Source organism: Rhamphochromis longiceps, linkage group LG11 (genome assembly GCF_057381845.1).
Source record: "Rhamphochromis longiceps isolate RC_006_pf linkage group LG11, R_longiceps_female_GT1.1, whole genome shotgun sequence".
Taxonomy (NCBI): domain Eukaryota; kingdom Metazoa; phylum Chordata; class Actinopteri; order Cichliformes; family Cichlidae; genus Rhamphochromis; species Rhamphochromis longiceps.
In genome coordinates, this window is record NC_140567.1 from 20,084,654 (window position 1) to 20,105,572 (window position 20,919).

The 20,919-nt window shown below is 37.5% G+C and overlaps 1 protein-coding gene across 1 annotated transcript; it reads right to left on the reverse strand.

Moving 5' to 3' along the window:
- Nucleotides 1–439: 439 nt before the first annotated feature.
- Nucleotides 440–20,782, reverse strand: LOC146658943 (complement C4-B-like). The gene is made up of 41 exons (XM_085422699.1): nt 20,667–20,782; nt 20,226–20,403; nt 19,902–20,073; nt 19,721–19,791; nt 19,502–19,590; nt 19,341–19,423; nt 19,151–19,238; nt 18,159–18,276; nt 17,904–18,045; nt 16,907–17,019; nt 16,668–16,820; nt 16,417–16,584; nt 16,131–16,322; nt 15,418–15,561; nt 15,198–15,321; nt 14,788–14,859; nt 14,487–14,699; nt 14,265–14,376; nt 13,948–14,018; nt 13,723–13,862; nt 13,401–13,616; nt 13,262–13,316; nt 13,095–13,184; nt 12,803–13,009; nt 11,783–11,867; nt 11,414–11,609; nt 11,187–11,282; nt 10,638–10,800; nt 6,775–6,956; nt 6,487–6,645; nt 6,332–6,391; nt 6,169–6,259; nt 5,925–6,093; nt 5,714–5,798; nt 3,982–4,056; nt 3,807–3,909; nt 3,630–3,719; nt 1,330–1,428; nt 1,142–1,225; nt 868–1,000; nt 440–790 (listed from the first exon to the last, which is right to left on the reverse strand). The coding sequence occupies exons 1-41, from the start codon at nt 20,729–20,731 to the stop codon at nt 652–654; spliced, it is 5,085 nt and encodes a 1,694-aa protein (XP_085278825.1). The 5' UTR covers nt 20,732–20,782; the 3' UTR covers nt 440–651.
- Between the last annotated feature and the right edge of the window lie 137 nt (nt 20,783–20,919).

Below are 20,919 nucleotides of genomic sequence, written 5' to 3' on the forward strand. Positions count from 1 at the left end.
AGAAGGTAAAAGGACTTAACATCCAGCCTTTTATGTTAAAAGTGTTACAGGGTGCTAAAACAGAGTTTATCTGTATGTGATTTTGCTAATAGTTAATAGGGTCTCTGTTTAAAAAGTCTTAATCTCTAATGCTATGATTATCACCCAGTAGGCAGACTGAGGTCAGATGGAGGCAGGAAGGATACTCGCCCAGCTCTAACTGCCCTCCTGATGTTGATCCTGCTCCCTCTGATTGCGTGCTTGTCAGTGTAGCAGCAGCTCTCCTCTAAATCTGTGCGCTTGGTAACTAACTAATGAAAATTAGTGGCCTTTAATAGACCTCAAGAATCTGTTCATTTTTAATGGTAGAGTAACCTGTGATAAAACATAGGTTTTTACCTTTGCTGTTTCACAAAAGGTTAAAAAGGGAATGTCCAGAATTTAGACTTTTTGAATGCAGGATATTTTATTAAAGCAGTTTAGAAGGAGCAAAGGAAAAGCCAAATCACTAGATACATGCAGAACATACATGTGCAACTATGTGATGTGGCAGTAGAATAAGCCAAAAAGTAAAAGCAACAACAGAAACTCTTAACATCCATGCTAACTGTGTATCTGATGGGAAATTCATTTAACTGACTTGCATGAAAATGAAAATGAGAGCAGGTTGCTTCACTGTCTGCAGCCATCCACCTTGTACTCATCTACAAACTCATCAAACTCCTTGCAAACATATTTATTGACACTTTTACTACATTCTACTGAAGGTTTCTTTTCAACCCACGTGTTTGATTCCAGCAGATACTGCATCCTATAAAAAGAAAAAATGGTTGACCAGAGAATCATTTTATGAAAACACACTTTCCTTAATATCACTGACATACTCACATTCCACTTGAATCTTTTGTCGTGCCATCTTTGCCCATGATGAGATACTGTTTTTCCAAGTGTAATTTTCCTTTGCAGTGAACCCTCTTAGCAAACACTCGGACTGAGTTCTCACTCACTGACGCATCGTTATCTAGCAGAAGGATTAGACTCAATAAATTATATTCATTATAATCATAATATTTAAAGAAAGCTTTTTAATAAACATAATGAAACATACGATATAAGAGTCAGTTTTACAGCATCTTATAAGGCTTGTAGTTAGTTCACTTACTTGATCTGAGAACGTCAATTACAGAAGTAGTGTACAGCTCAAAGTTACTCTTCACAGAAATGCTGGTGACCTCAACAATGTATGCTGGAAAACAAAAAAAAAAAGGCTTAATATGATTAATATTTAAAAATCATGATAGCAAGCAGTTATTATTTGATGCAAATAAATGTTTTGTTTAGAATACACACCATAATCTACGATAGGGAAGAAGCAAGCATGTTGGACACGGTTAATCTTCCTAATTCTTCTTCTTCGATTGAATGTATCTTGTAGTTTATGACAAGGTCCTATAAAAACATGAATGAACATGAGTGAGTTTTCAATTATACATCAACCTAATAAGGCACTGGAATGCTTTTATTCACAAATACTTGTCAGAATGTGTGCATATTAAGCTAATTGCTTTCAAACACTATCTAATATTCATTGGTAGATGTCATTCATTCATTGTTTGCATGATAATCGATTACACAGCAGGGTGATTTTACAGTCATATGATGCATTTTGGGTTTAAATCAATATTTCTCATTCATAGACTACAGTAACATTCACGGACGGTCGATATATATTACTGCATATACTATATTACCAGTATAGTAAGTATTCATTTACCCATCCAAATCATTAAATTCAGGTGTTCTTCCATGGTCACAGGTATCTAAAATCAAGTACCTAAGCATGCTTCTGCAAACATTTGTGAACAAATGGTTCGCTCTCAGGAGCTCAGTGAATTCCAGCGTGGTACCATGATAGGATGCACCTGCCCTTGCAGCTAAATATTCCAGAGTCAAGTGTTGGTATTATAATTAAGTGGAAGCGATGGGAAACAACAGCAATTCAGCCACAAAGTGGTAGGGCAGTCAAATCACAGTGTGGGGTTGGCAGATTTTGAGGCACGAGCGCACAGAGGTCGCCAGATTTCTGCAGAGTCAGTACCTACAAACTTCATGTGGCCTTCAGGTTGGCATTTCTCAAGCTTCTCGTGCTCTTCCTGCCTGATGTAGCTATCACTTGGTATAGCTAGATCTATTGCTGCAGCCATCTTCCTCTGCTTCTCCACTACTACTTTGTCTGGCTGCTTAGCCATCACCAGTTTGTTAGTCTGATAGGATCTTAGCTTGGTTATCACATTTTGACCTCAGGTCTTACTCAGCACAAATGTTCCAGTACAGACACTTTGGTTATGATAATCCTGTTCAGAGAGGTGGCTGCGGGCTGCTTTTAGACCCACTAACCACTAAGCATCGTTGTTATGTGTTGCATCCTTCTCCCATATGTTTTTCTAGTTTTCCTTCATTTCCAGGCTGAGTGGGGCTGTTCTCATATTGTTCCCCTGCCACCTAGAGTACTCCTTGAATGGTTCAGTGGAGTATAGCTGGTTTATTCTCCTGCCTTCTATCTCTGTATTCTACCTCATCAAGGGGTGAGCCAAGGCTGGGATCCTTTTTTTGGCAGGCCTCGGATTACTTCTTAGACCCTTTGTCAGTTAACGCTGTTCTGCAGTTGGCTAACTGACCTTTATCTTGACCTCTAATCTCCTTATCCATACAGGGTACTGCTCCTTGTGGCCCTTCATCTTGTAGCCAAGTATCTGAAGGATAACTGTTGCTGTGATATAGATCACCTGGTTGATTTCAGTGATGGTCGCAGTAGGGATACTCTGTAACTCTGGATTAAATCTTATGGTAGATGTTCAGAGTTTTGGTATTCATTCATGGAGGGTCCAGCTTAGCCGGGATCTTCTCTTTCAGGTCAGTTGCTCTGGCTTTTAATGTACCTGTTTTTTCTTGATACCTGATCTCAGTGTGTGGGGATGATGATATCTCCCTCCTAACCTGATATCCTGATTCTCCCTTGCTATAGCATTTGTGTTGTATCTCATCAATCTCTAGTTGCAATAGCAGTTGCTTCTTGAAAATGTTGGAACACTGAGCTACCAGTGTTTTGAATGTTAGTCTAGATGAAGAATTCATCGGTCCCACATCCTCTTTCACTAGGGTTACATGTATAGTAGCGTTACAGCAGTTCTCTATTATCATCCCTTATCAACTTATGCTTTGTCCTAGTAGCCTAATTCTCATCAGTATACCCTGGTACCTCAACACCTGACGCACACCTTGTTAATCCTGGAGACATCCGAGCCACTATGGCTTTATTTATGTCTCGCTCATCCGATGTGGGTGTATTTAGGTGCACCCTTAATGAGCCCTGTGAAAAATTTCTTTCTTACATTAAATGAAAAAGGAGTTTCAACAGAGTCTGTGCAGCCCAATCACAAATATGGGCTAGTGGTCTGTGGCAAAAGCAGTTTAAAGAAAATTTCATCTAATTTTGAGTTATGCTTTACAAACAGCACTGATAATAAAATAAAGATTGTTTCAGCTGAGATAGTTACATTAATTTGACTGTTTCAGTGTTTTCCAGATTTAGATGTTTCAGTTTAGACAGAGGCCCTAATAAAGATTGAACAGTAAAAGTATTTTCCTACTTTCTGCGCATTGGCACACGTCCTCCGAACACAATGTGGAGACCATCTTGCTTCTTTGCGGTGCAGAATAGAACACAGTACACTTTCGATCTGCAGGAAAAACACAAATAGTCCTGATGATAAAATCCCTTCTTTCCTAACAAATACATACAGAAATTTCTGAAATGAAAATCTTACTTGGTTCATAATAATCATAGAACGAGACTGGAGCAGGCTGTAGAAGACCAACCGGTACCTGCTGTGTAGCTTCAAAACTAATACATTCCTCAGATTTAAAAAGCTAGAGAGATTAAAAAAATGTTTCAGTGTTGGCCAAGTACAATTATTGTATATAATTTGAATTCAGCAGTACCTCATTGAAGTAGAGCAGAACTTTTCCAAAAGACTCCTCAAAATGGGAAATGTATTGCTCAGATGGCTCCATTAGCTGGAGAAGACAAGAATTAATTGATTCTACGTTATAGCAAAAAGGAAGTTTCTGAAGTTTACCTTTGATTTCCTTTTATTCCTTTGTATTTTATCTATTCATGTCCATGTGTGTTATCTTTCCATTTAGTTATTTCCCTTCCTTTTTCCTTCCCCAGCTGAAAATAATGTGCCGGGAGTCCAGTGTTCTCACCGGTTCTAGTGAGCCTCGACCTCCCAGTGGGGCAACAGACTTTTGCAAATATGTGATGTCTTGATTAATCGAGCAGATATTTGAAGTTTACACAGCTACATTCTCGCCTGAAAATATCTTAAAGGTTTAGTTTGTGAACCAGAAAGAGTAATATTAAAACTAAGTAGCTGCCGCCATTGTTAGAAACTGGAATTGGTTGGGCGCGCTATGAATTCTGGGATAGTTTGGGCCACAAAGGATACACCCAACCAATCTTTCAAATCAGGGAAAATGAAGGACGCATTTGTCTGCCCCATTTGGTGCATCCTTCGAATTGGGATGGCCTTCGTCGCCTGGCTGTGACGTAATCGGCCTAGGAATTGGGACACAGCTAATATATGGTCTTTTGTTTGATCATATGAAGCTTTTCTCCTTCTCTAACAAGCATCAATGAGAAACCTTGATTCTTACAGAATGGAACTTCATTCCTTGCTTCTTTTTTCTGCTAGCTGTAAGATATTTCAAAGCAATTTTATGGCTATAGGCCTAAAGAAGCTTTGTTCTTGTTGATTGTCAGTTTAAAAATAAGTGTATTTGGAGTTTTGAAATCTGTGTTTATACTGCCTGTGTCCAAATGCAGCTAAAAAGGCTAAAACGTTACTACATGCCAGACAAAATGATTTAAACACCTTGATTCACAGAAGCACAGAATATTAAACATATCCAGGTGTTACCATTTGTTCCTAAAGTGCAAGTTGTACTGATAAAAAAATGACACAAGAAACATATCACATGACGCAAACACATGATACCTCTTTCATGTGAACATGATGGCATGATGATCATAGCTTGTTATAGGTCACACCCCAGTCACCCTCTATTTGAACTTTTGTTAAGTTCATGCATGTCTTTGCATTCTCTACTGAGCTACAGTTTTTACTTCCTGCTTTAGTTTGATAGTCCTTTGTCTCTCCTGCTTTGTATTTAGGTTTACTTTCCAAGTTTTCTTGTTGCTTATTAGCTGTGGTACACTCATGTTTCCACTCCTCCCTAATTGCCCTTTTGTGTCTGAGTGTACTTAAAGTGTTTTACTGTTGTTTGTGTTTTACTGTTGTGTTCACTACATGTTCTATGCTAGTTTTAGTTTATTTGGAGTTTGCTATCAACCAAAAAGGTTAACTTTTTGCTTACATCTGTTTACCTGTAGAGTCTGCTTCTGGGCCCTCACTCCTCCAAAATATGACATTATTTGTCTGAACTTTTGCTGTTTATAATTATTGGACTTTAAGTATTCATTGACTGCAGGACTGATTTGTGCCCTAATAATAATGGCTTGTTTTATTATGTGCCCTTTATTTCCTTTGATATCAGCATCCAGATGTGACACCCAGGACCACAGGTGACTAAAACAGATGTGGTCCTCCCTTGCTCCTGCTGAGCAAGCAAGGGACACAGTGATGAAGAGTAAGAAAAGACACCCACTAACCCTCTCCAAAGTTTTAGTTTCAGCCTTAAATCCACTCAGTAATGTGATGTCAGCAATGGCCATTCCTGTAAGATTGCTCTTCTGCCTATGGCCACGGAAAGGAAAAGAGATGTTCTGAGATGGCTCAGGAGTTGTGGACTTTTTATTGCAGAGTTCTTTCTTTTGTGTATATTAATAAATAATAAATGTGATGTGGATTTTTTTAACTAACCTGACACAGACAGTGTAGGTAACAGCCTCTTTTGTACTTAAGTTGTTATCAACAGTTCTCCTGTATCGGGTGTGAGCATCAGACCCCTCAATGGCTGTTCGTCCCAGGTCTTCCTGGTCTTGTTTTGCATCATCGTAGTCATAGTATTCATAATTTTCTAATATCGGAGCTAGATAGACAAAGATTAATGTAAGTGTGTGCCTTTTATCAGTAGTTGTGATTTGTTAGCATTTACAAATCTCACCAGTGTACTTCACTTTCCCCTCCACTCTGACACTGATAGACACCTGGTCACATTCATCCTTGGGTTCCAATAAATGGTAAGCCTTAACAATCTACAAGGGACATTTAGAGTCAATTATAGATCTGATTCATAATATAAAAACAAAGAAGTGAATCCAACATACTTTAAACTTAATTTCTCCTTTTCCAGTCAGATTTGCAGTGATTTTGTTCCCTGTAAATTTCTAGAACAACAGACACAAAAAAATGTATTTAGAAAAAAATTCAGAATGGGATTTAATCTTATATAGATATGTCTGAGTGCAATGTTTTATGATACCTTCAAGTCAGTTTCCACTCTTTCCTTCTTATTTTCCAGTTGAAGTGTTACAATTTCATTCCTTGTTGGGGATGTGAACTCTGCTTTCATTCTTGTTTCAGAACTGGCAGATTTCTTTAGCTCATACTCCGCGAGGGCTTCCAGGGCCACGAGGGTATCCTGGGAATGGTAAGAACTTATTAATATAATATTTAATATCTCTACTCTGATGGTGAATATATGATGTCAGACAAAAAGGGAAACAGGAGCTCCATTCAAAGATGTACTCTTTGGCTCTAGCCTAATCACCTGTGTTGACTTGAAGCCTCCATAATAGTTTTCTTGGGAGTTTAACCAGCAGGCTATTTCATCAGCCTCTTTCACATGCCCAAGCTGAACTGCAGTTAGGAGAGCATAGGCTGTTGTCTCTACTGTGATAGCATCCACCTTTTGGTTATCATCAGATGGCCAGAAAGAACAGCCATCTTTCCCTGGTAATTAAAGATGCATAAACAAATAAATCAAATAACAGCAAAGAGTAATGTAATTATTAAACAATATAATGCTAAGTGATCCTTCTTTCCAGATATCCCAACTTTTCTCAGTTGATCATCCATTATTAGCAATATCGAGAAATTCAATTTAAATTACAGATAGCAACAGTGGATTGTACACCGATCACCCAGACTTTGTGCATTGAAGGTAAGTCCAGTCCAATCGAGTTCTCAGTGTTGGTGTTGTTCCTACATAATCATAATAATTTTGTTCCAGAGTAAACATTGGAACTGACCATTGACATTGTTTAAGCATTTAGCCAAGAAGTTAGTGTAACCTAGCTGAGAAAATTTCTTTTATTTTTCAAATTTCTTTCTTTCTCCCTTTTATTTGTATCATTGCATTTTCACACTTTTACTTGAAAAAAATACTTGTTTTGAAAAGAGGTGCAATCCTCTCTCTAATTTTATTTTCCTGCTTCACAGATCGCGATGGGTGATACTAGTTTAGAAGCAATGCTCGTCCCGCCTTCCAAGCAGGAGGATCACCATCACGTATTAGCTAGGTCTTTTGCACTTTGAGAAGTAAACAAGACAGGCTGCAGACAGTCCATGCTGAACTATTGGGGTCTTCTTGTTGATAGGAGCATGAGCTAGAGAGACCGTGTGACTGTGTGCCTTGCTATGTTCGCCCTGATACCTCATCTTGTATTTATTTTGGTGTCTAAAAAGCAGCTTGAACTGATTCCTGGATTTTCTCCGGATGGAGATGGCGAGCTGGTGCCCAGACTGAACTGAACCCTTGTTAAAGAACTTCATTCTTTTCTACCGGTAACAAAACAATAACAGAACTGAAATTAAAAGCAATCTTGACTTGACTAATAGAACTTTGTTTTTTTTTGGTTTGTTTGCTTTGTTATGACAGCTTATTACTTGGTATTGTTGAAATTGTAAATTGTATCTTTTGTGTATCTTTTTCACTTGCATTCACCTCAGTTCCTGTTGTAATCCTGTCAAGCCTAGTCACTGGTCTATACTTTTGGCTACTTTTGGCTAGACTACTTAGCATGAGTCAGGGGTTACCTTAGCAAGGCAAGGCAAGGCAAGTTTATTTATATAGCTCAATTCAACAACAAGGTGATTCAAAGTGCTTTAGATAGACATTAAAAAATAAAAAGCATGATTTAAAATTGATTAAAAAAACTGTAGATAAAATCAGAACAATAGATAAAATCAGTAGTTAAAATATAAGTTTTGAAATTTAAGCTTAAAAGTGTGGATTTGGTGCTTTATTCAAATGCAGCTGAGAACAGGTGAGTCTTCAACCTGGATTTAAATAAACCGAGTGTTTCAGCTGATCTGAGGCTTTCTGGGAGTTTGTTCCAGATATATGGGGCATTAAAGCTGAATGCAGCTTCTCCGTGTCTGGTTCTGACTCTGGGAACTGATAAAAAACCGGATCCAGATGACCTGAGGGATCTGGAAGGTTCATACTGGGTCAGGAGGTCACTGATGTATTTTGGTCCTAAACCATTCAGAGCTTTATAGACCAGCATCAGAACTTTAAAGTCTATCCTCTGACGGACAGGCAGCCAGTGTAAAGACCTCAGAGCTGGACTGATGTGGTCCACTTTTTTGGGTCTTAGTGAGGACTCGAGCAGCAGAGTTCTGAATGAACTGTAGTTGTCTGACTGATTTTTTAGGTAGACCTGTAAAGATGCTGTTACAGTAATCAAGCCTACTAAAGATGAATACATGAACTGGTTTTTCCAGGTCCTGTTGAGACATCAGATCTTTTATCCTTGATAAAAAACTTGAAACTGCTTTTTCAATGATCTTACTTAAAAATGGGAGATTTGAGATCGTCCTGTGGTTGTTCATTTGTGTCTTGTCAAGATTGTCCTTTTTCAGTATAGGTTTAATTACAGTTTTTAGTGGTTCTGGAAACACACCTGACATTAAGGAAAAGTTGACGATCTGTAACAGGTCTGACTCCAAAGTCTTTGAGACCTTTTTGAAAAAACTTGTTGGCAGGACATCTAAACAGCAAGAGGAGGAGTTCAGTTGACCTAAGATGTCCTCCAGGTCTTTGCTGTTAATAGGGTGAAACTGTTTTATGGTGTTTAAACAGTTTTTCGGTGGACACAGTACATATTCTGAATCTGCTGTTGATATACCAATTGCTTGTCTAATCTTTTGGATTTTGTCTGTGAAGAATTTGGCGAAGTCATTGCAGGCCATGGTCGAATGAAGTTCAGCTGCCACTGACACAGGAGGGTTTGTTAGCCTGTCAACTGTAGAAAATAAGACCCGAGCATTATGACTGTTTTTAGTGATGATGTCAGAGAAGTAGGACCTCCTTGCACTCCTCAGTTGTGAATTATAATTGTGAAGTTTCTCTTTATAGATGTCATAGTGGACCTGGAGGTTTGTTTTTCTCCATCTGCGCTCAGCTTTCCTACACTCTCTTTTTTCATTTTTCACCAGTGTGGAGTTTCTCCAGGGAGACTTTTTCCTTCCAGAGATAATCTTCACCTTAATGGGAGCAATAGAGTCCATTACATTTAACATTTTAGCATTGAAGCTATTGACGAGCTCATTGACTGAACCTCTGGACAGGTCAGGTGTTAATGGGAAGACCTGGTTAAATATCTCACTACTGTATTCAGTTATGCACCGTTTTGTGATCACTGCTGTTGATATATTTGTGTGGGCTGAAATTTTACTGTCAAAGAAAACACAGTAATGATCAGACAGGCCCACATCAGACACAGTAACCTTTGAAATGCTCAGACCCTTGGAGATCAGTAGGTCAAGAGTGTGTCCTCTATTATGTGTGGCCTCTGTTACATACCGAGAAAAAGAAACACAACTTTGGATGGGGCCTTCAGCCGTAAAGCCACATATTCAAAAGACTGAAAACTTCCAGGTGATAGCTGCTTACATTGAAATGATTCATTGAATAAGACAGCAACCCCCCCCCCCCCCCCCCCCCCCCCCCCCCCTCTCCTGCTCACCCTGGCCTCACTGATAAAACTGTAGTTAGGAGGGGTCGTCTCGATGAGAACAGCTCCACTGTTACTTTGGTCCAACCAAGTTTCAGTTAAAAACAGTTATCATTAATTAAAAATGTTTTCCCAGCTAAGGATCTAATGTTTAATAAAGCCAACTTAAGTGTTTTAGAGTGTTTGGGAGCAGTCTGTGGCACACAAGGTATGTTTACTATATTTAAAGATCTTTTAGAGTGCCGCTCTCTGTGTTTTGACCAGGCCACATGTCTCCTTCTGTCACCTAAAAGTACAGAAATTTGAAAACCTTCTAGTAAACAGGGTCCCAGCTTCTCCTGGGAAAAGAAGCAAAGCATTTAAAGAGCAAAGAGAGGAAGCGTCCACACTCACAAAAGGGGGAGGAGCAAGCCTGAAGTTGGCTAACACCAAACCTAACTTGATCATTTATTTATTATACTATATAACTTATTAAATAAATCACTTGAAATGCTTACCATTTGTTCCAGAAAAGAGTTCTACATAATGAAGGGAATTTGTTTTTCTTTTTTCCCATATTTCAAAGCAATGACATCACAACAATATGGCTGGTTAGTTGCAATTTTGATCCCGGACTAACATTATTATGGTGATGCAGAAACAGCCCTTACATAAGAATATCAGATACACCTACTTTTAACAGCCCCTGCTTTAAGTTTTGCCCATGTACGTGAATGATCTGTTCCTTCTGGCAGGCACACTGAGAGGCAATAGGCTGTAATGGCAATGGCATAGGGATGCTGAAGCTCCGCTAGGTGTGATAGGAGATATGATGTCGATCTCAAAATACTTGCTTCCTAGCGGCAGAATAAAGAATAAGTGAAAAAAAAATTAAAAGTTCCAATGCAAATTATTAATTGCCATTTATAAGAGAAACATCATAATCATACAAACATGTTGTACTGGGAGATATTACTATTTAAATTAAATGTTATCATTCCAACTTTTGATGACGTTCTGCTTTCTTCATTTTTCTGATCAATAGTGTTTGAAATTTGATCATAAAATAAACTTCTGTTAAGCGTATTTTTGTATTTGATGAGTCATCAGAGTTATGAGGATTCATCCTCAGTGCAACTTGACTCTTGATATTTTAATTAGCTTTTGAGATGATTGACTACGTTGTCCCACTGTCACTGCTAATAACAGTTAGCACAGACAGTAGGTTCAAATATCAACTTACCACATCATTTCGCACTTCAAGCTGGAGGAATTCAAGGGACCGGTACAATGCAATAGTCATAAACGCAGTCATGGATGCATCTTGGTTTTTGCCTTTCTACATTAAACACACAGAAACAGTAGTGTGCATTCAAATGTATGTACTTCAGATTTATCTATAAAAATCTGATACTGGGTTTACATATAGGCCAACATGCAGACCATGTTTTAACTTTTGAGAGAAGTTACCAGGACTCCTCTGTGTATCACAGGATTTGGATCACTGAACGACCCATCCTGAGTATTCTGTATTTTGAGCAGGTATTTGACTGGTTTCCTGATATTTATTTCTGGCACAACTTTATTAATTCGACCCTGCAGTCCAAAAACGGCTGTTTGGCGTTGTGCCACCAATGAAAATATTTTCACTACAAGGGCAGTCACCCTGAGGACAAAAGAAGATAAACAAGTGAAAAGAGCATATGGAAAAGTTTGTTTAATAGTCGTACAGAGTAAAAATGAAGAAAATTTGTTTTTATGTGACACTGTGACAGTAACAACCAAAAAACAACAAAAATTGAAGAAGTAATAATAATAGTGGCAATAACAAATACTCACCAATTACTGCTGTGTGGCATTGTATAGAATGAGCCATAAGATCCATCAGCTTTGGTTCCCCATTTTGTCATAACCCACGTATAGCCTGATTAAATATATATATATATATATATGTATGTATATAATATTTACAACATAACTGCTTTTTCAGTTACACCAGACAACATATTCAATCGACCAGCCCAACCTAATTTTCAGTGCCACAGATCAATATTATATATATTATTTGTTATTTTTAATGGAAATTGAAGAAGAGAACATTTGAAAAAAAAAAGAAAAAAGAAGAACTGGTTGAGAACCAGTTACACCAAAATAGTTGATTTATAAAGACAGAGTTCTTCACCTGATCCAGTGAAAGAATGCAGCACAATAGTAATTGTGTTTGTGTCACATCATAAGTCTTGTTACGTAATTAATTTATTCAGTTAATAAATGTTTCAGGGGTTGTGGCAGGAAATGTCATCCAATTGCTTCACAATACGGGGCGCTAACAAGAGTATATGTAGTGGATTTTTTCCTCATGGTGTATCTATAAAAGTAAACTTCGTTCTACTTTATAAGCCTACTTTAGAGAGGAACACCTATAATAGGGAGATGTGTAGTCTCTCATTGAGTCTTGTTTACGCTGGGGGTGACATTACAAATATGTTGCTGTTGCAACAGAGAAACCAATAACATAATGAAGAAAAACTTAATCCAGCTAAAAAGTACTCATTCACATTTGGAGAATGGCCACTAGTACAGCCTCGTGATGTTTTCTCTGTATGTATTATTGTAGGGTCTATCTTACAATATAAAGCATCTTGAGATGTGAGGTGCATGAGATGAGGTGCTTTATAAATAAATAAAATTGAAATTGAGTTCCTTTCTTTTTTTTTCTTTTTTTTAAAGTATTTTTTAAAGACAAAGAATGGATTCAAGAGATAAGCCAAAAATATTAGAAATTACAATTACAAACATCCTCAATAAATAATAAAGATGTAGTTATACAAGGAATTAACTGTTCTGGTGTGTACCTACCATGCTCAATTTTATTAAGAGCATCATCTCTACTTCCAGGAGGCAGCTCAAGCCACTGATTGCTCAAGTCAAGGTACCGGACAGCTAGAACTGTGGGAGCCAGTTTTGACATTGTCTGCTCTAAACATCCAGTTGGCAAAACGATCATCTTAGCAATTTTTTCAGGAGAAAGAAGTTTTCGTGCAAATGAACTGCCAAATCCCTTCCCTGTTAGATGAGAACACTGGAAAGTTAAGAGTCCAGCTATTTACGAACGTCTGTGAGTTGTATGTCTGTGTCTCTCAGTGTCTACCTTCTACTGAAACAAATATATTGGAGCTGGAGTCAGGGACTGTGTCATCTGGTAAGGATCCATCAATGATCAAGGTCTTTGAGCTTCTCCCTATCATAACAAAAGTAAGCTGATATAAAGATAACATCTGACATGAAGGTTTTACTGAGAAATACCGAATCACTCACCATCTAAGTTGAGGACTATGGTTTCTTCTTCTTCTCTCTTTTCAAATCCTTCCATCTATAACATAAGATGCCTTGGTTTGGATTGTTAATTACTATAAAAAACATTTCATAGAGCGATAAACTAATGCATTTCACTCACCTGCACATTCAAAGTTTTTTCTATTGCATCTATTCCGAAGCTATTCTCCATATCATAGAGACGTATTTTGATGGGTATTGGACCAGCGACCATGGGCACAGCAGAGAAGGAGACAAAGTGAGAGGATTGGGGTTCAAGAGTAATGTTAACGTAAGATGAGGTGGTGGCTGAACCAGGAGAGCAAAGCCCTTCAGTTTGTTCCATGTGCACTGCCACCTGTGAACATGCAGGTGTCCAAGAAGACAAAAAAATCTTTACTTATTCCACACAAAGTAGTTACTGTTTCCAGTGACACTCAGCGCTGATGTTGAGGTTAATCTACCTGCAGTTCGGAGTCATCATAGTTGTAGATAACAGGTGAAACCGACAGCTGCTCAAATTTTTTCACAAATGAAGGCAGTCTCAGAGACACAAATGACCTCTTAAAGGCTCTGATCTCCTCTGGCTTAACGACACAGAAACCTGAGTGAATAGAAATAAGTTGCAGTTAAGGAGCTCCTGTCAAAAATATCTGTGATGTGTTTATAAAGCACAGAGTTATTATTACCGGTGGATGGAGATAATGTGACAACCTGAATCTCCCATGTGGTGATGGAATCAGGAAGGAGCAATGAGTAGCTACAAGAGTTTTTGATGAAGAGAAATCAAATTAAATCAAATCAATCAGACAAATGACACAGTTTATACTGGGGTTCAAAGATAAGCTGCTTAAGTGAAATAATCACACTCACAGTATTCCCAGCAACACCAATAAAGATGAGTACATAGACAAAGCTACTGCATAGTGTAATTACGCATCTAACCACTGTATTTGACTGGAAATGGAAAAAATGAAATATGTTTATTAACATTAAAAATGCTTACGTTCTTTTGTTGGTGACTTCAAATTCTACAAATTCAAAGCTTGGGGGAAAATATCTTCGAATGTATTGAGACGTGTCCAAGAAGAAGTCTTCGATATCATCAGCGGTTGCACCTGAAAACAAAACAAAACAAAAAGATAAACAAACAAAAGTTCATAGTCAAACTTTAATAACCCATTAAAAGCTACTGAAGTTGATCTTTAAAGTGTCATTTTTATCTCACTCCTGCCAAATCCTTTTTGGAGTTCTTCTTGGATCATTTTTTGTCTTAGACGCTCGGCTTCAAGGCAGCACCTTAAAAAGACTTCAGCACAAGTTGGATTTTTTTTCACTAGAAGGACCCGATCTGCTCTTTCCTGACAAGTTCGCTCCATTGGGATTCGAGAAAATCCATGAACACAACACTCTTGCAGGCTTTCCTCTGTGTAGTTCAGTTCTAAAGGGAATGAGAAAAGACAAATGATGCACTTTCAGGAGGTATTTTTGTTATAAGACTAACATTTTCAATACCAGAATCCTCTTACTTAAGGTCATCATTTCCTGTTCAAGGTCCACTGAGCGTCTTTGTCGCACAGATGGTGAAGCACAGCCAAAGTCTGAATGCAACAGAAAAAAAATAAAATAAAATAAATATATATATATATAAAATTAACAGTAACAGTCAGCATACCTCATACATTTGCTCAACAGTAGCTTTATTTTAACTTTCAGCTTTTGTCTATTTAAAAAATCCTTGTTGCTTTTTAAGGTCAACAGGGCCCATATTACAAGAATAACACAATAGTGGTGTGTAATCAGCACTTCCTAAGACTTTTTTGAACCCATATTTTGGATAACTGTCTATTCCAGCAGACAACCATTTATTTGACACCAAATATAAAACACAAACTCTTTTCATTTAGTATTTTCATTTCAATGTTAATTTTTCTCTTACCCTTTCTCCATACAGACAGATCGTTAGATACAGCAGCCAAGCCAGCGTCTAACAGAACTGATGCTGAGTCAGGTCCTCCACCATAGGAACAACCCAGATCATATGAGTTCATAGTAGAGAATACCTGACAATTGAGAAGAAAAGCTTAGACTTACTACTATGATTACCTATAAATGACAAAAAATACCATAAGTATGAAAGTAGTGTGTAAGACTGTAACCTGTTTGGGTGTGAGTTTATTGTCAGCATTGAGAGCGTAGAAGGCCTTATCCACAGCCAGCAAAGCCACTTTTGCTCTGTTCCCATGTAGATCAAAGTCTATCTTTGATTGTGTTTTAGGTGCAAATGGACCTTTGGGTTGAACCTAAATTAAGACATTTAAGATATACAAGGATTTTCATTATTTTATGTTCAGTCAAGGAAAATTCAAATAGTACTTCTAAAACCAAAATCAAATAAATCTATCAATATAAATACATGTAGACAGGGGTAAATCTAAATTATTTAAATATATGCTATGTTTGTACACTTCCATTAGTTAAATATTTGTATGTAATGTCACTTCCTCTGTGTGTGTGTGTGTGTGTGTGTGTGTGTGTGTGTGTGTGTGTGTGTGTGTGTGTGTGTGTGTGTGTGTGTGTGTGTGTGTGTGTGTGTTGGAGTGGGGGGTGTTATATGATGATCTAAATGATCATTGGAACAATTTATTAACCCCTTAAAAATAAGAGGAAATTACATAGATAAACTAATATTCATAGGACATATTACAGTGTCCTGCAATGTTCTTGTCCAAATACTTATGGAAGTTATAGGTTAACGAACACTAAAAAAGGATCCAAATTAATGAGAATGAACAGATTTAAGCGCACACATTTGAAACAGTTTTGTTTTCTCTGCTCGTGCTGCACTTTTTTATCTGTTCTGTTTACTTACCTTGACATTTAGCTCACATTCATCCCTGACATCTACCCACACTGAATCAGCTATGACGTGACCGTTAGTGTTGTGATAGTAGCCAATCACACGGAACGATGGAACCATATTATGTGTTATCTGCAGTTGGTGTTTAGCTGATATACCAAGTGGGAGTGAGCCGGTGTTTACTACAATTCCCCGGCTTAAGACCTGAAACAAAGACAATTAAAACGTGTAAAATCAAGACAAAATGCTGCTCCTTTATGAGAATACACAATATTGCATTTAGTCAGATATTTCTGACCATGTAGTGTATATATCCACTGCGTGGGCTGTTGATGGTGTTGAATGTTATGGTAAGGAATTCATTCACAGAGTAGATCCTGCTGGTAAAAGTCATGTAAAGGTAGCTGTCATGTTGAGAGGAAGCACGTCGCATTATTTTTCTCTCTCGTAATCCATTTGTAGAAACCTGTTGGAGGCAGATGAACAAACAGTTAAAACTGGAATCAAATCTGTTAAACAACACCTTTGAATAAGGTTGGGGATACTAACTTCAACTGTAATATCAGCCTTATCATGAACATTAAAAGTATTGAACAGTGCCCCGTCTTGATCAGTGGTGCCTTCCCAAGGCTGAGATGTTGGTAGATTAATATTTACTGGCACACCAGCTGCTGGAGAGCCATCTGGCAGACGCACGAGCACCTATATGAAAAACAAAGAAAAGTTTTATATTAAAGATCATTACAGTAATTTGTGTAACTATTCCCATGTGTTAGTTTCAGACATACCACCATGTCCAGTGGATATCCAGGAATAAAATGAGATCGAGTTCGAGAGAGGTCTATCGTGTATTTGTGGGCGAAGATTCGCAGGTAAACTTCTGCCTCTTGTATTTCACCACCTAGGCCAAAAAATGTACACAGTATTATCAAGAAAAATAAAAGGTCGCATTAATATTTCTCCATATCTTTGGCACATTGCAGTGGGTTTCTCTTTAGGTTTTAGTTGTATTAATATTAACTGCATTATCAGTCATATTGTAGTGTAAGTTCTGTCAATTAAATTAAAATTTCCATATAAAGTAATATATAGTGTTTGCACAGTAGGACAGTCTACTTCCACTAAGTTTCAGTAATTTAATAGTTTCATGAGATTATATTCCATCTAACCATTTTTATAACTGCTTTTGCAGTTGTAATGAAAATGGATGGGTGAAACTAGGGTAATGCAGAGACTGTACCACTCCCAGCTGACATATAGGTGAGACAGCGGGAAACATCTGGTGGTAACAGTATAACTTCTAGAGGGTAGAAAGTTTCTAAAATCTTGTTTACACTAGAGTCTGCAACTATTTTTTTCTCAAAACATAACTGCTCAAATACATTTCCAGAGGGTTACCCACATGGTGAGACTGACTTCTAAAAGGACAATGTTTGAATGATTTCAACACTGTCATATCTGCAGCTGTTGGTCTACTACTGTCCTTGTATGTTTTTCAAGATGCTTTATTTATTTAATTATATCTTGCTTTACTGTGACTATTGTACATTGTAATTCCTAAACTACAGTATACTAAAGTAAAAGAGAAGCAGTATTTAGATTGGCTCGTATGTCCTGTGTATGTATCCCGTGTATAAATTGACAATGAAAAATATTCGAATCTTTCACTCTAACATATTGTATGTGTAGGGTGTACTTACCTACAAAGAACATTACTGATCAAGTAACAACAATAAAACTACAGTTGAATAATTACAAACGGATGAATGTAAATATCTCCTTTACTTTGTATGTTGGTAACAAACACTCTCAAATAGAGTTGATCTCCATTTTCCTGCATCTTAGAGACAGTTGTGCTCAGCTGGTTCTGAAGTTTTGCATTTGTCTCATTTAACCAAAGAGAAACCTTTGCATTTCCATCTTTGACCTGCAACAAACAGTAAAGCTTTAAAAAAATGCAACAATGCTGATTTACATTATGTTACTGATTTTAAAATTAGCAGGATTTTTGAATTTTGAATGGACTGTCTACATCCTCACCGAACCAGTCAGCTCTAGACCCTTGATAAAAGTGGTTTTCTGATCACTGGAGCCATGTTTTTTTACAACTCCAATTTGGCAGTGATAAGCTCCTTTAACCTTTTCACCATGTGTGTACCTAAAGAAGAAAAGCAAAGAAAGAAAGAAGGAAATATGATAGTAACATGTACACTTGAAGCATTCCTACAACTATCATATCTACAATTTTAACTGATTATCAATCAAGCAGAGGTCTTGGGTCTGGGTAATTGGTCACACAGGGTACAGATTTCCAGCTGAGCCTCGTTCAGGTCAGCTGCTGTCACCCTCAGCACATTCAGCGCAGTAGTTATTCTTGGGGCTTGGTACTCAGTCTTGAAGGTCGGGGATGATATCTCCTCCCTGACCTGACTGTTGTACCTCATCAGTTTCTATTTGTGATAGAAGTTGCTTTAGAACGGCATGTTGTAAAATCCTGTTGGGTCTCAGAGAATCCACAGGCCCCACATCCTCTTCATGTAACCCCTTCCACTGGGATTACTTGCAGCTCCCTATTCTCAATCACAAGAGACTCCACCTATCCTGCATCTCACCTGTTTGACCTACTGTCCTCTGGGAGGCGCTACAGGTCAATCCAAACCAGTACCAACAGACTCAGGAATGGTTTCTATCCACAGGTGATCTCCATACTGACCACATACACACAACCCAAACTCAAACATCAATAACTGTGACAAGCATACAACACACACACACACACACACACACACACATGACAATGTGCAATATTACAGAACTCACTTTTAAAATGTTCATATTTTGTTTTTTTAGATTTGTTTTTATTGTATTTATTCATACATGCTACAACGGGGAGGTGTTTCTAATTTCGCTGAACATCCTATGTTTAATGACAGGATATGGGATCTGACTATTTTCAAGGTTTTTCTTGATATTAATTTGTAAAGAAAGCTTATCAGCAGAGTTATTTTAACGGAAAGAAAATAAGTACTTACATTGCTGAGATGGTGAATTGAAGCTCTTCATCAGTCAACAAAATGTATCTCTGATCCATTGCGATGTTCACATCAAAGCTTGGTAAAACTAGAGTTTTTTAACAATAAACAATTTTTCCGAGTCAACATATACTTTCTGTGAATTTTAAGAACAATATAAACTGTGTGAATCAGTTTATAGTAAACTTACTAAATTTCTGAACTTTGAACTCTCTGAAGGCAGCATTTGCTTCATCATTCTCATAGTGTGCAGTAATCTTCCACGTACCCGTTCTTTACGAACAACAAAGTACAGTAAGCGTCAAAGTTGCTTGACATCTTCACTTTTATTTGAAATTTGTTGTAACCTACCGAGAGATTTCAGGTATGGGGAATGAGTGTTGATGTACTCCTCCCTTTGCAATCTTCATGATTTTCAGTATTTTGTTTCCAGCAGCATTCTATCATAGAGTGACCAAAACACAGACCAAGACAAGAAGGCAGGAAAACTGTATGTCTCTGTCTTTCAAAGTTATATTTCCAAAGATATATTTATAAAGAAAATATATAATATTAATAATTATAACTCACAATTACTGATATGTGGACAGGTTCCTCATGAGGTCTCATCGTGTGGTCAAGAGTGAAGATTCTGTACTTCACTAAAAGAATGATAACATAAAAGGAATATAAAATGTCTTTTTTTTAAAGGTTCACCGTTAGGTAAAGTCTGTAGAATTGCTTCATTTATTTTTTTTAACTTTGTTTTTACCTCTGTCTGTTGGGTTATAAATTGGCTGAGCTGTCTGAATGAAGATGTAGCCCCTGTGTTTTGACACCAGAACCCTTGTTAACTTCCTGTTGGGTGTGAAGGATTGGCTCTCTGCCACGAGCATAACGTAAGAAGGAAATTGAGGCAATCTTAACAAAGAATCCATGTTTAGCTGTAAAGACGTAAATTATAAAGTTAGGGTAAAGTGGGTAGTTGCTACTCTGTTCTGTCTAAGCAACTTGAGGCAACTGTTGTTGTGATTTGGTGCTATATAAATAAAATTGAAATGTCTGTATTGTTTACTTTCTGGTGAAGTTTGCATACCTTGAGCTTAACTAGTTCTGTCTTCTCTCTGCATGAAGCATTTCCCTTCTCAGACAAAATAGTATTAGAAACCTCATCCTCCAGGTAGAGACTAACAGGTCTGTTACAAGTTTCCATCTGGACAAATACTTTCTCATTAACACCCACATGAAACACATTTGGGGCTGAGATGATGAATCTGCACACAAAAATGAAAGATAGTGTTTGCTGCATCATTCATTAATCTATTTCCCATTAAATGATTTTTCGATAACTATGCAATCTGCAGTGCTGCATGTTCAGTATTATCTACAACATGAACTCAAGTTGAGTCTTAGGAAAGATATATGGGAATACTAATACATGTAATTTATTTAATCTATAATGTCAATCTTCTATATAACAATAATAAATGAGTCAACATCGCATTAAAACATCACATTTAGTTCTTCCTAAATTTACCTGTTTTGCGCTGAACACTCCACGATCCATATTAGGAGCTGTATCACAAAAATGTGGCACATCATCGCGCCGCTTTGATTTCTTTGCCTGCTTTGACACAGACTTTAGATTAACTGAGGTTTTGTTAGTCATCCACCCCTGTATTTCACAACATTTGGATCTTATCACTGCCCTCCCCCTGGTTTGTTTTTCCAGCGTGAGCTGAAAAAACATCTATTGCATCTTAAAGTGATAAAACTACATGACACTCAAG

Bases quoted from the DNA above. Each gene is read 5' to 3' on its own strand.
- LOC146658943 (XM_085422699.1), bottom strand. From the start codon at position 20,731: ATGATGTGCCACATTTTTGTGATACAGCTCCTAATATGGATCGTGGAG. The intron at 20,074-20,225 runs GTATGCAAACTT...ACGTCTTTACAG, and splicing joins CAGAACTAGTTAAGCTCAAG to CTAAACATGGATTCTTTGTT. The intron at 14,700-14,787 runs GTAAGAGGATTC...CATTCCCTTTAG, and splicing joins ACAGGAAATGATGACCTTAA to AACTGAACTACACAGAGGAA.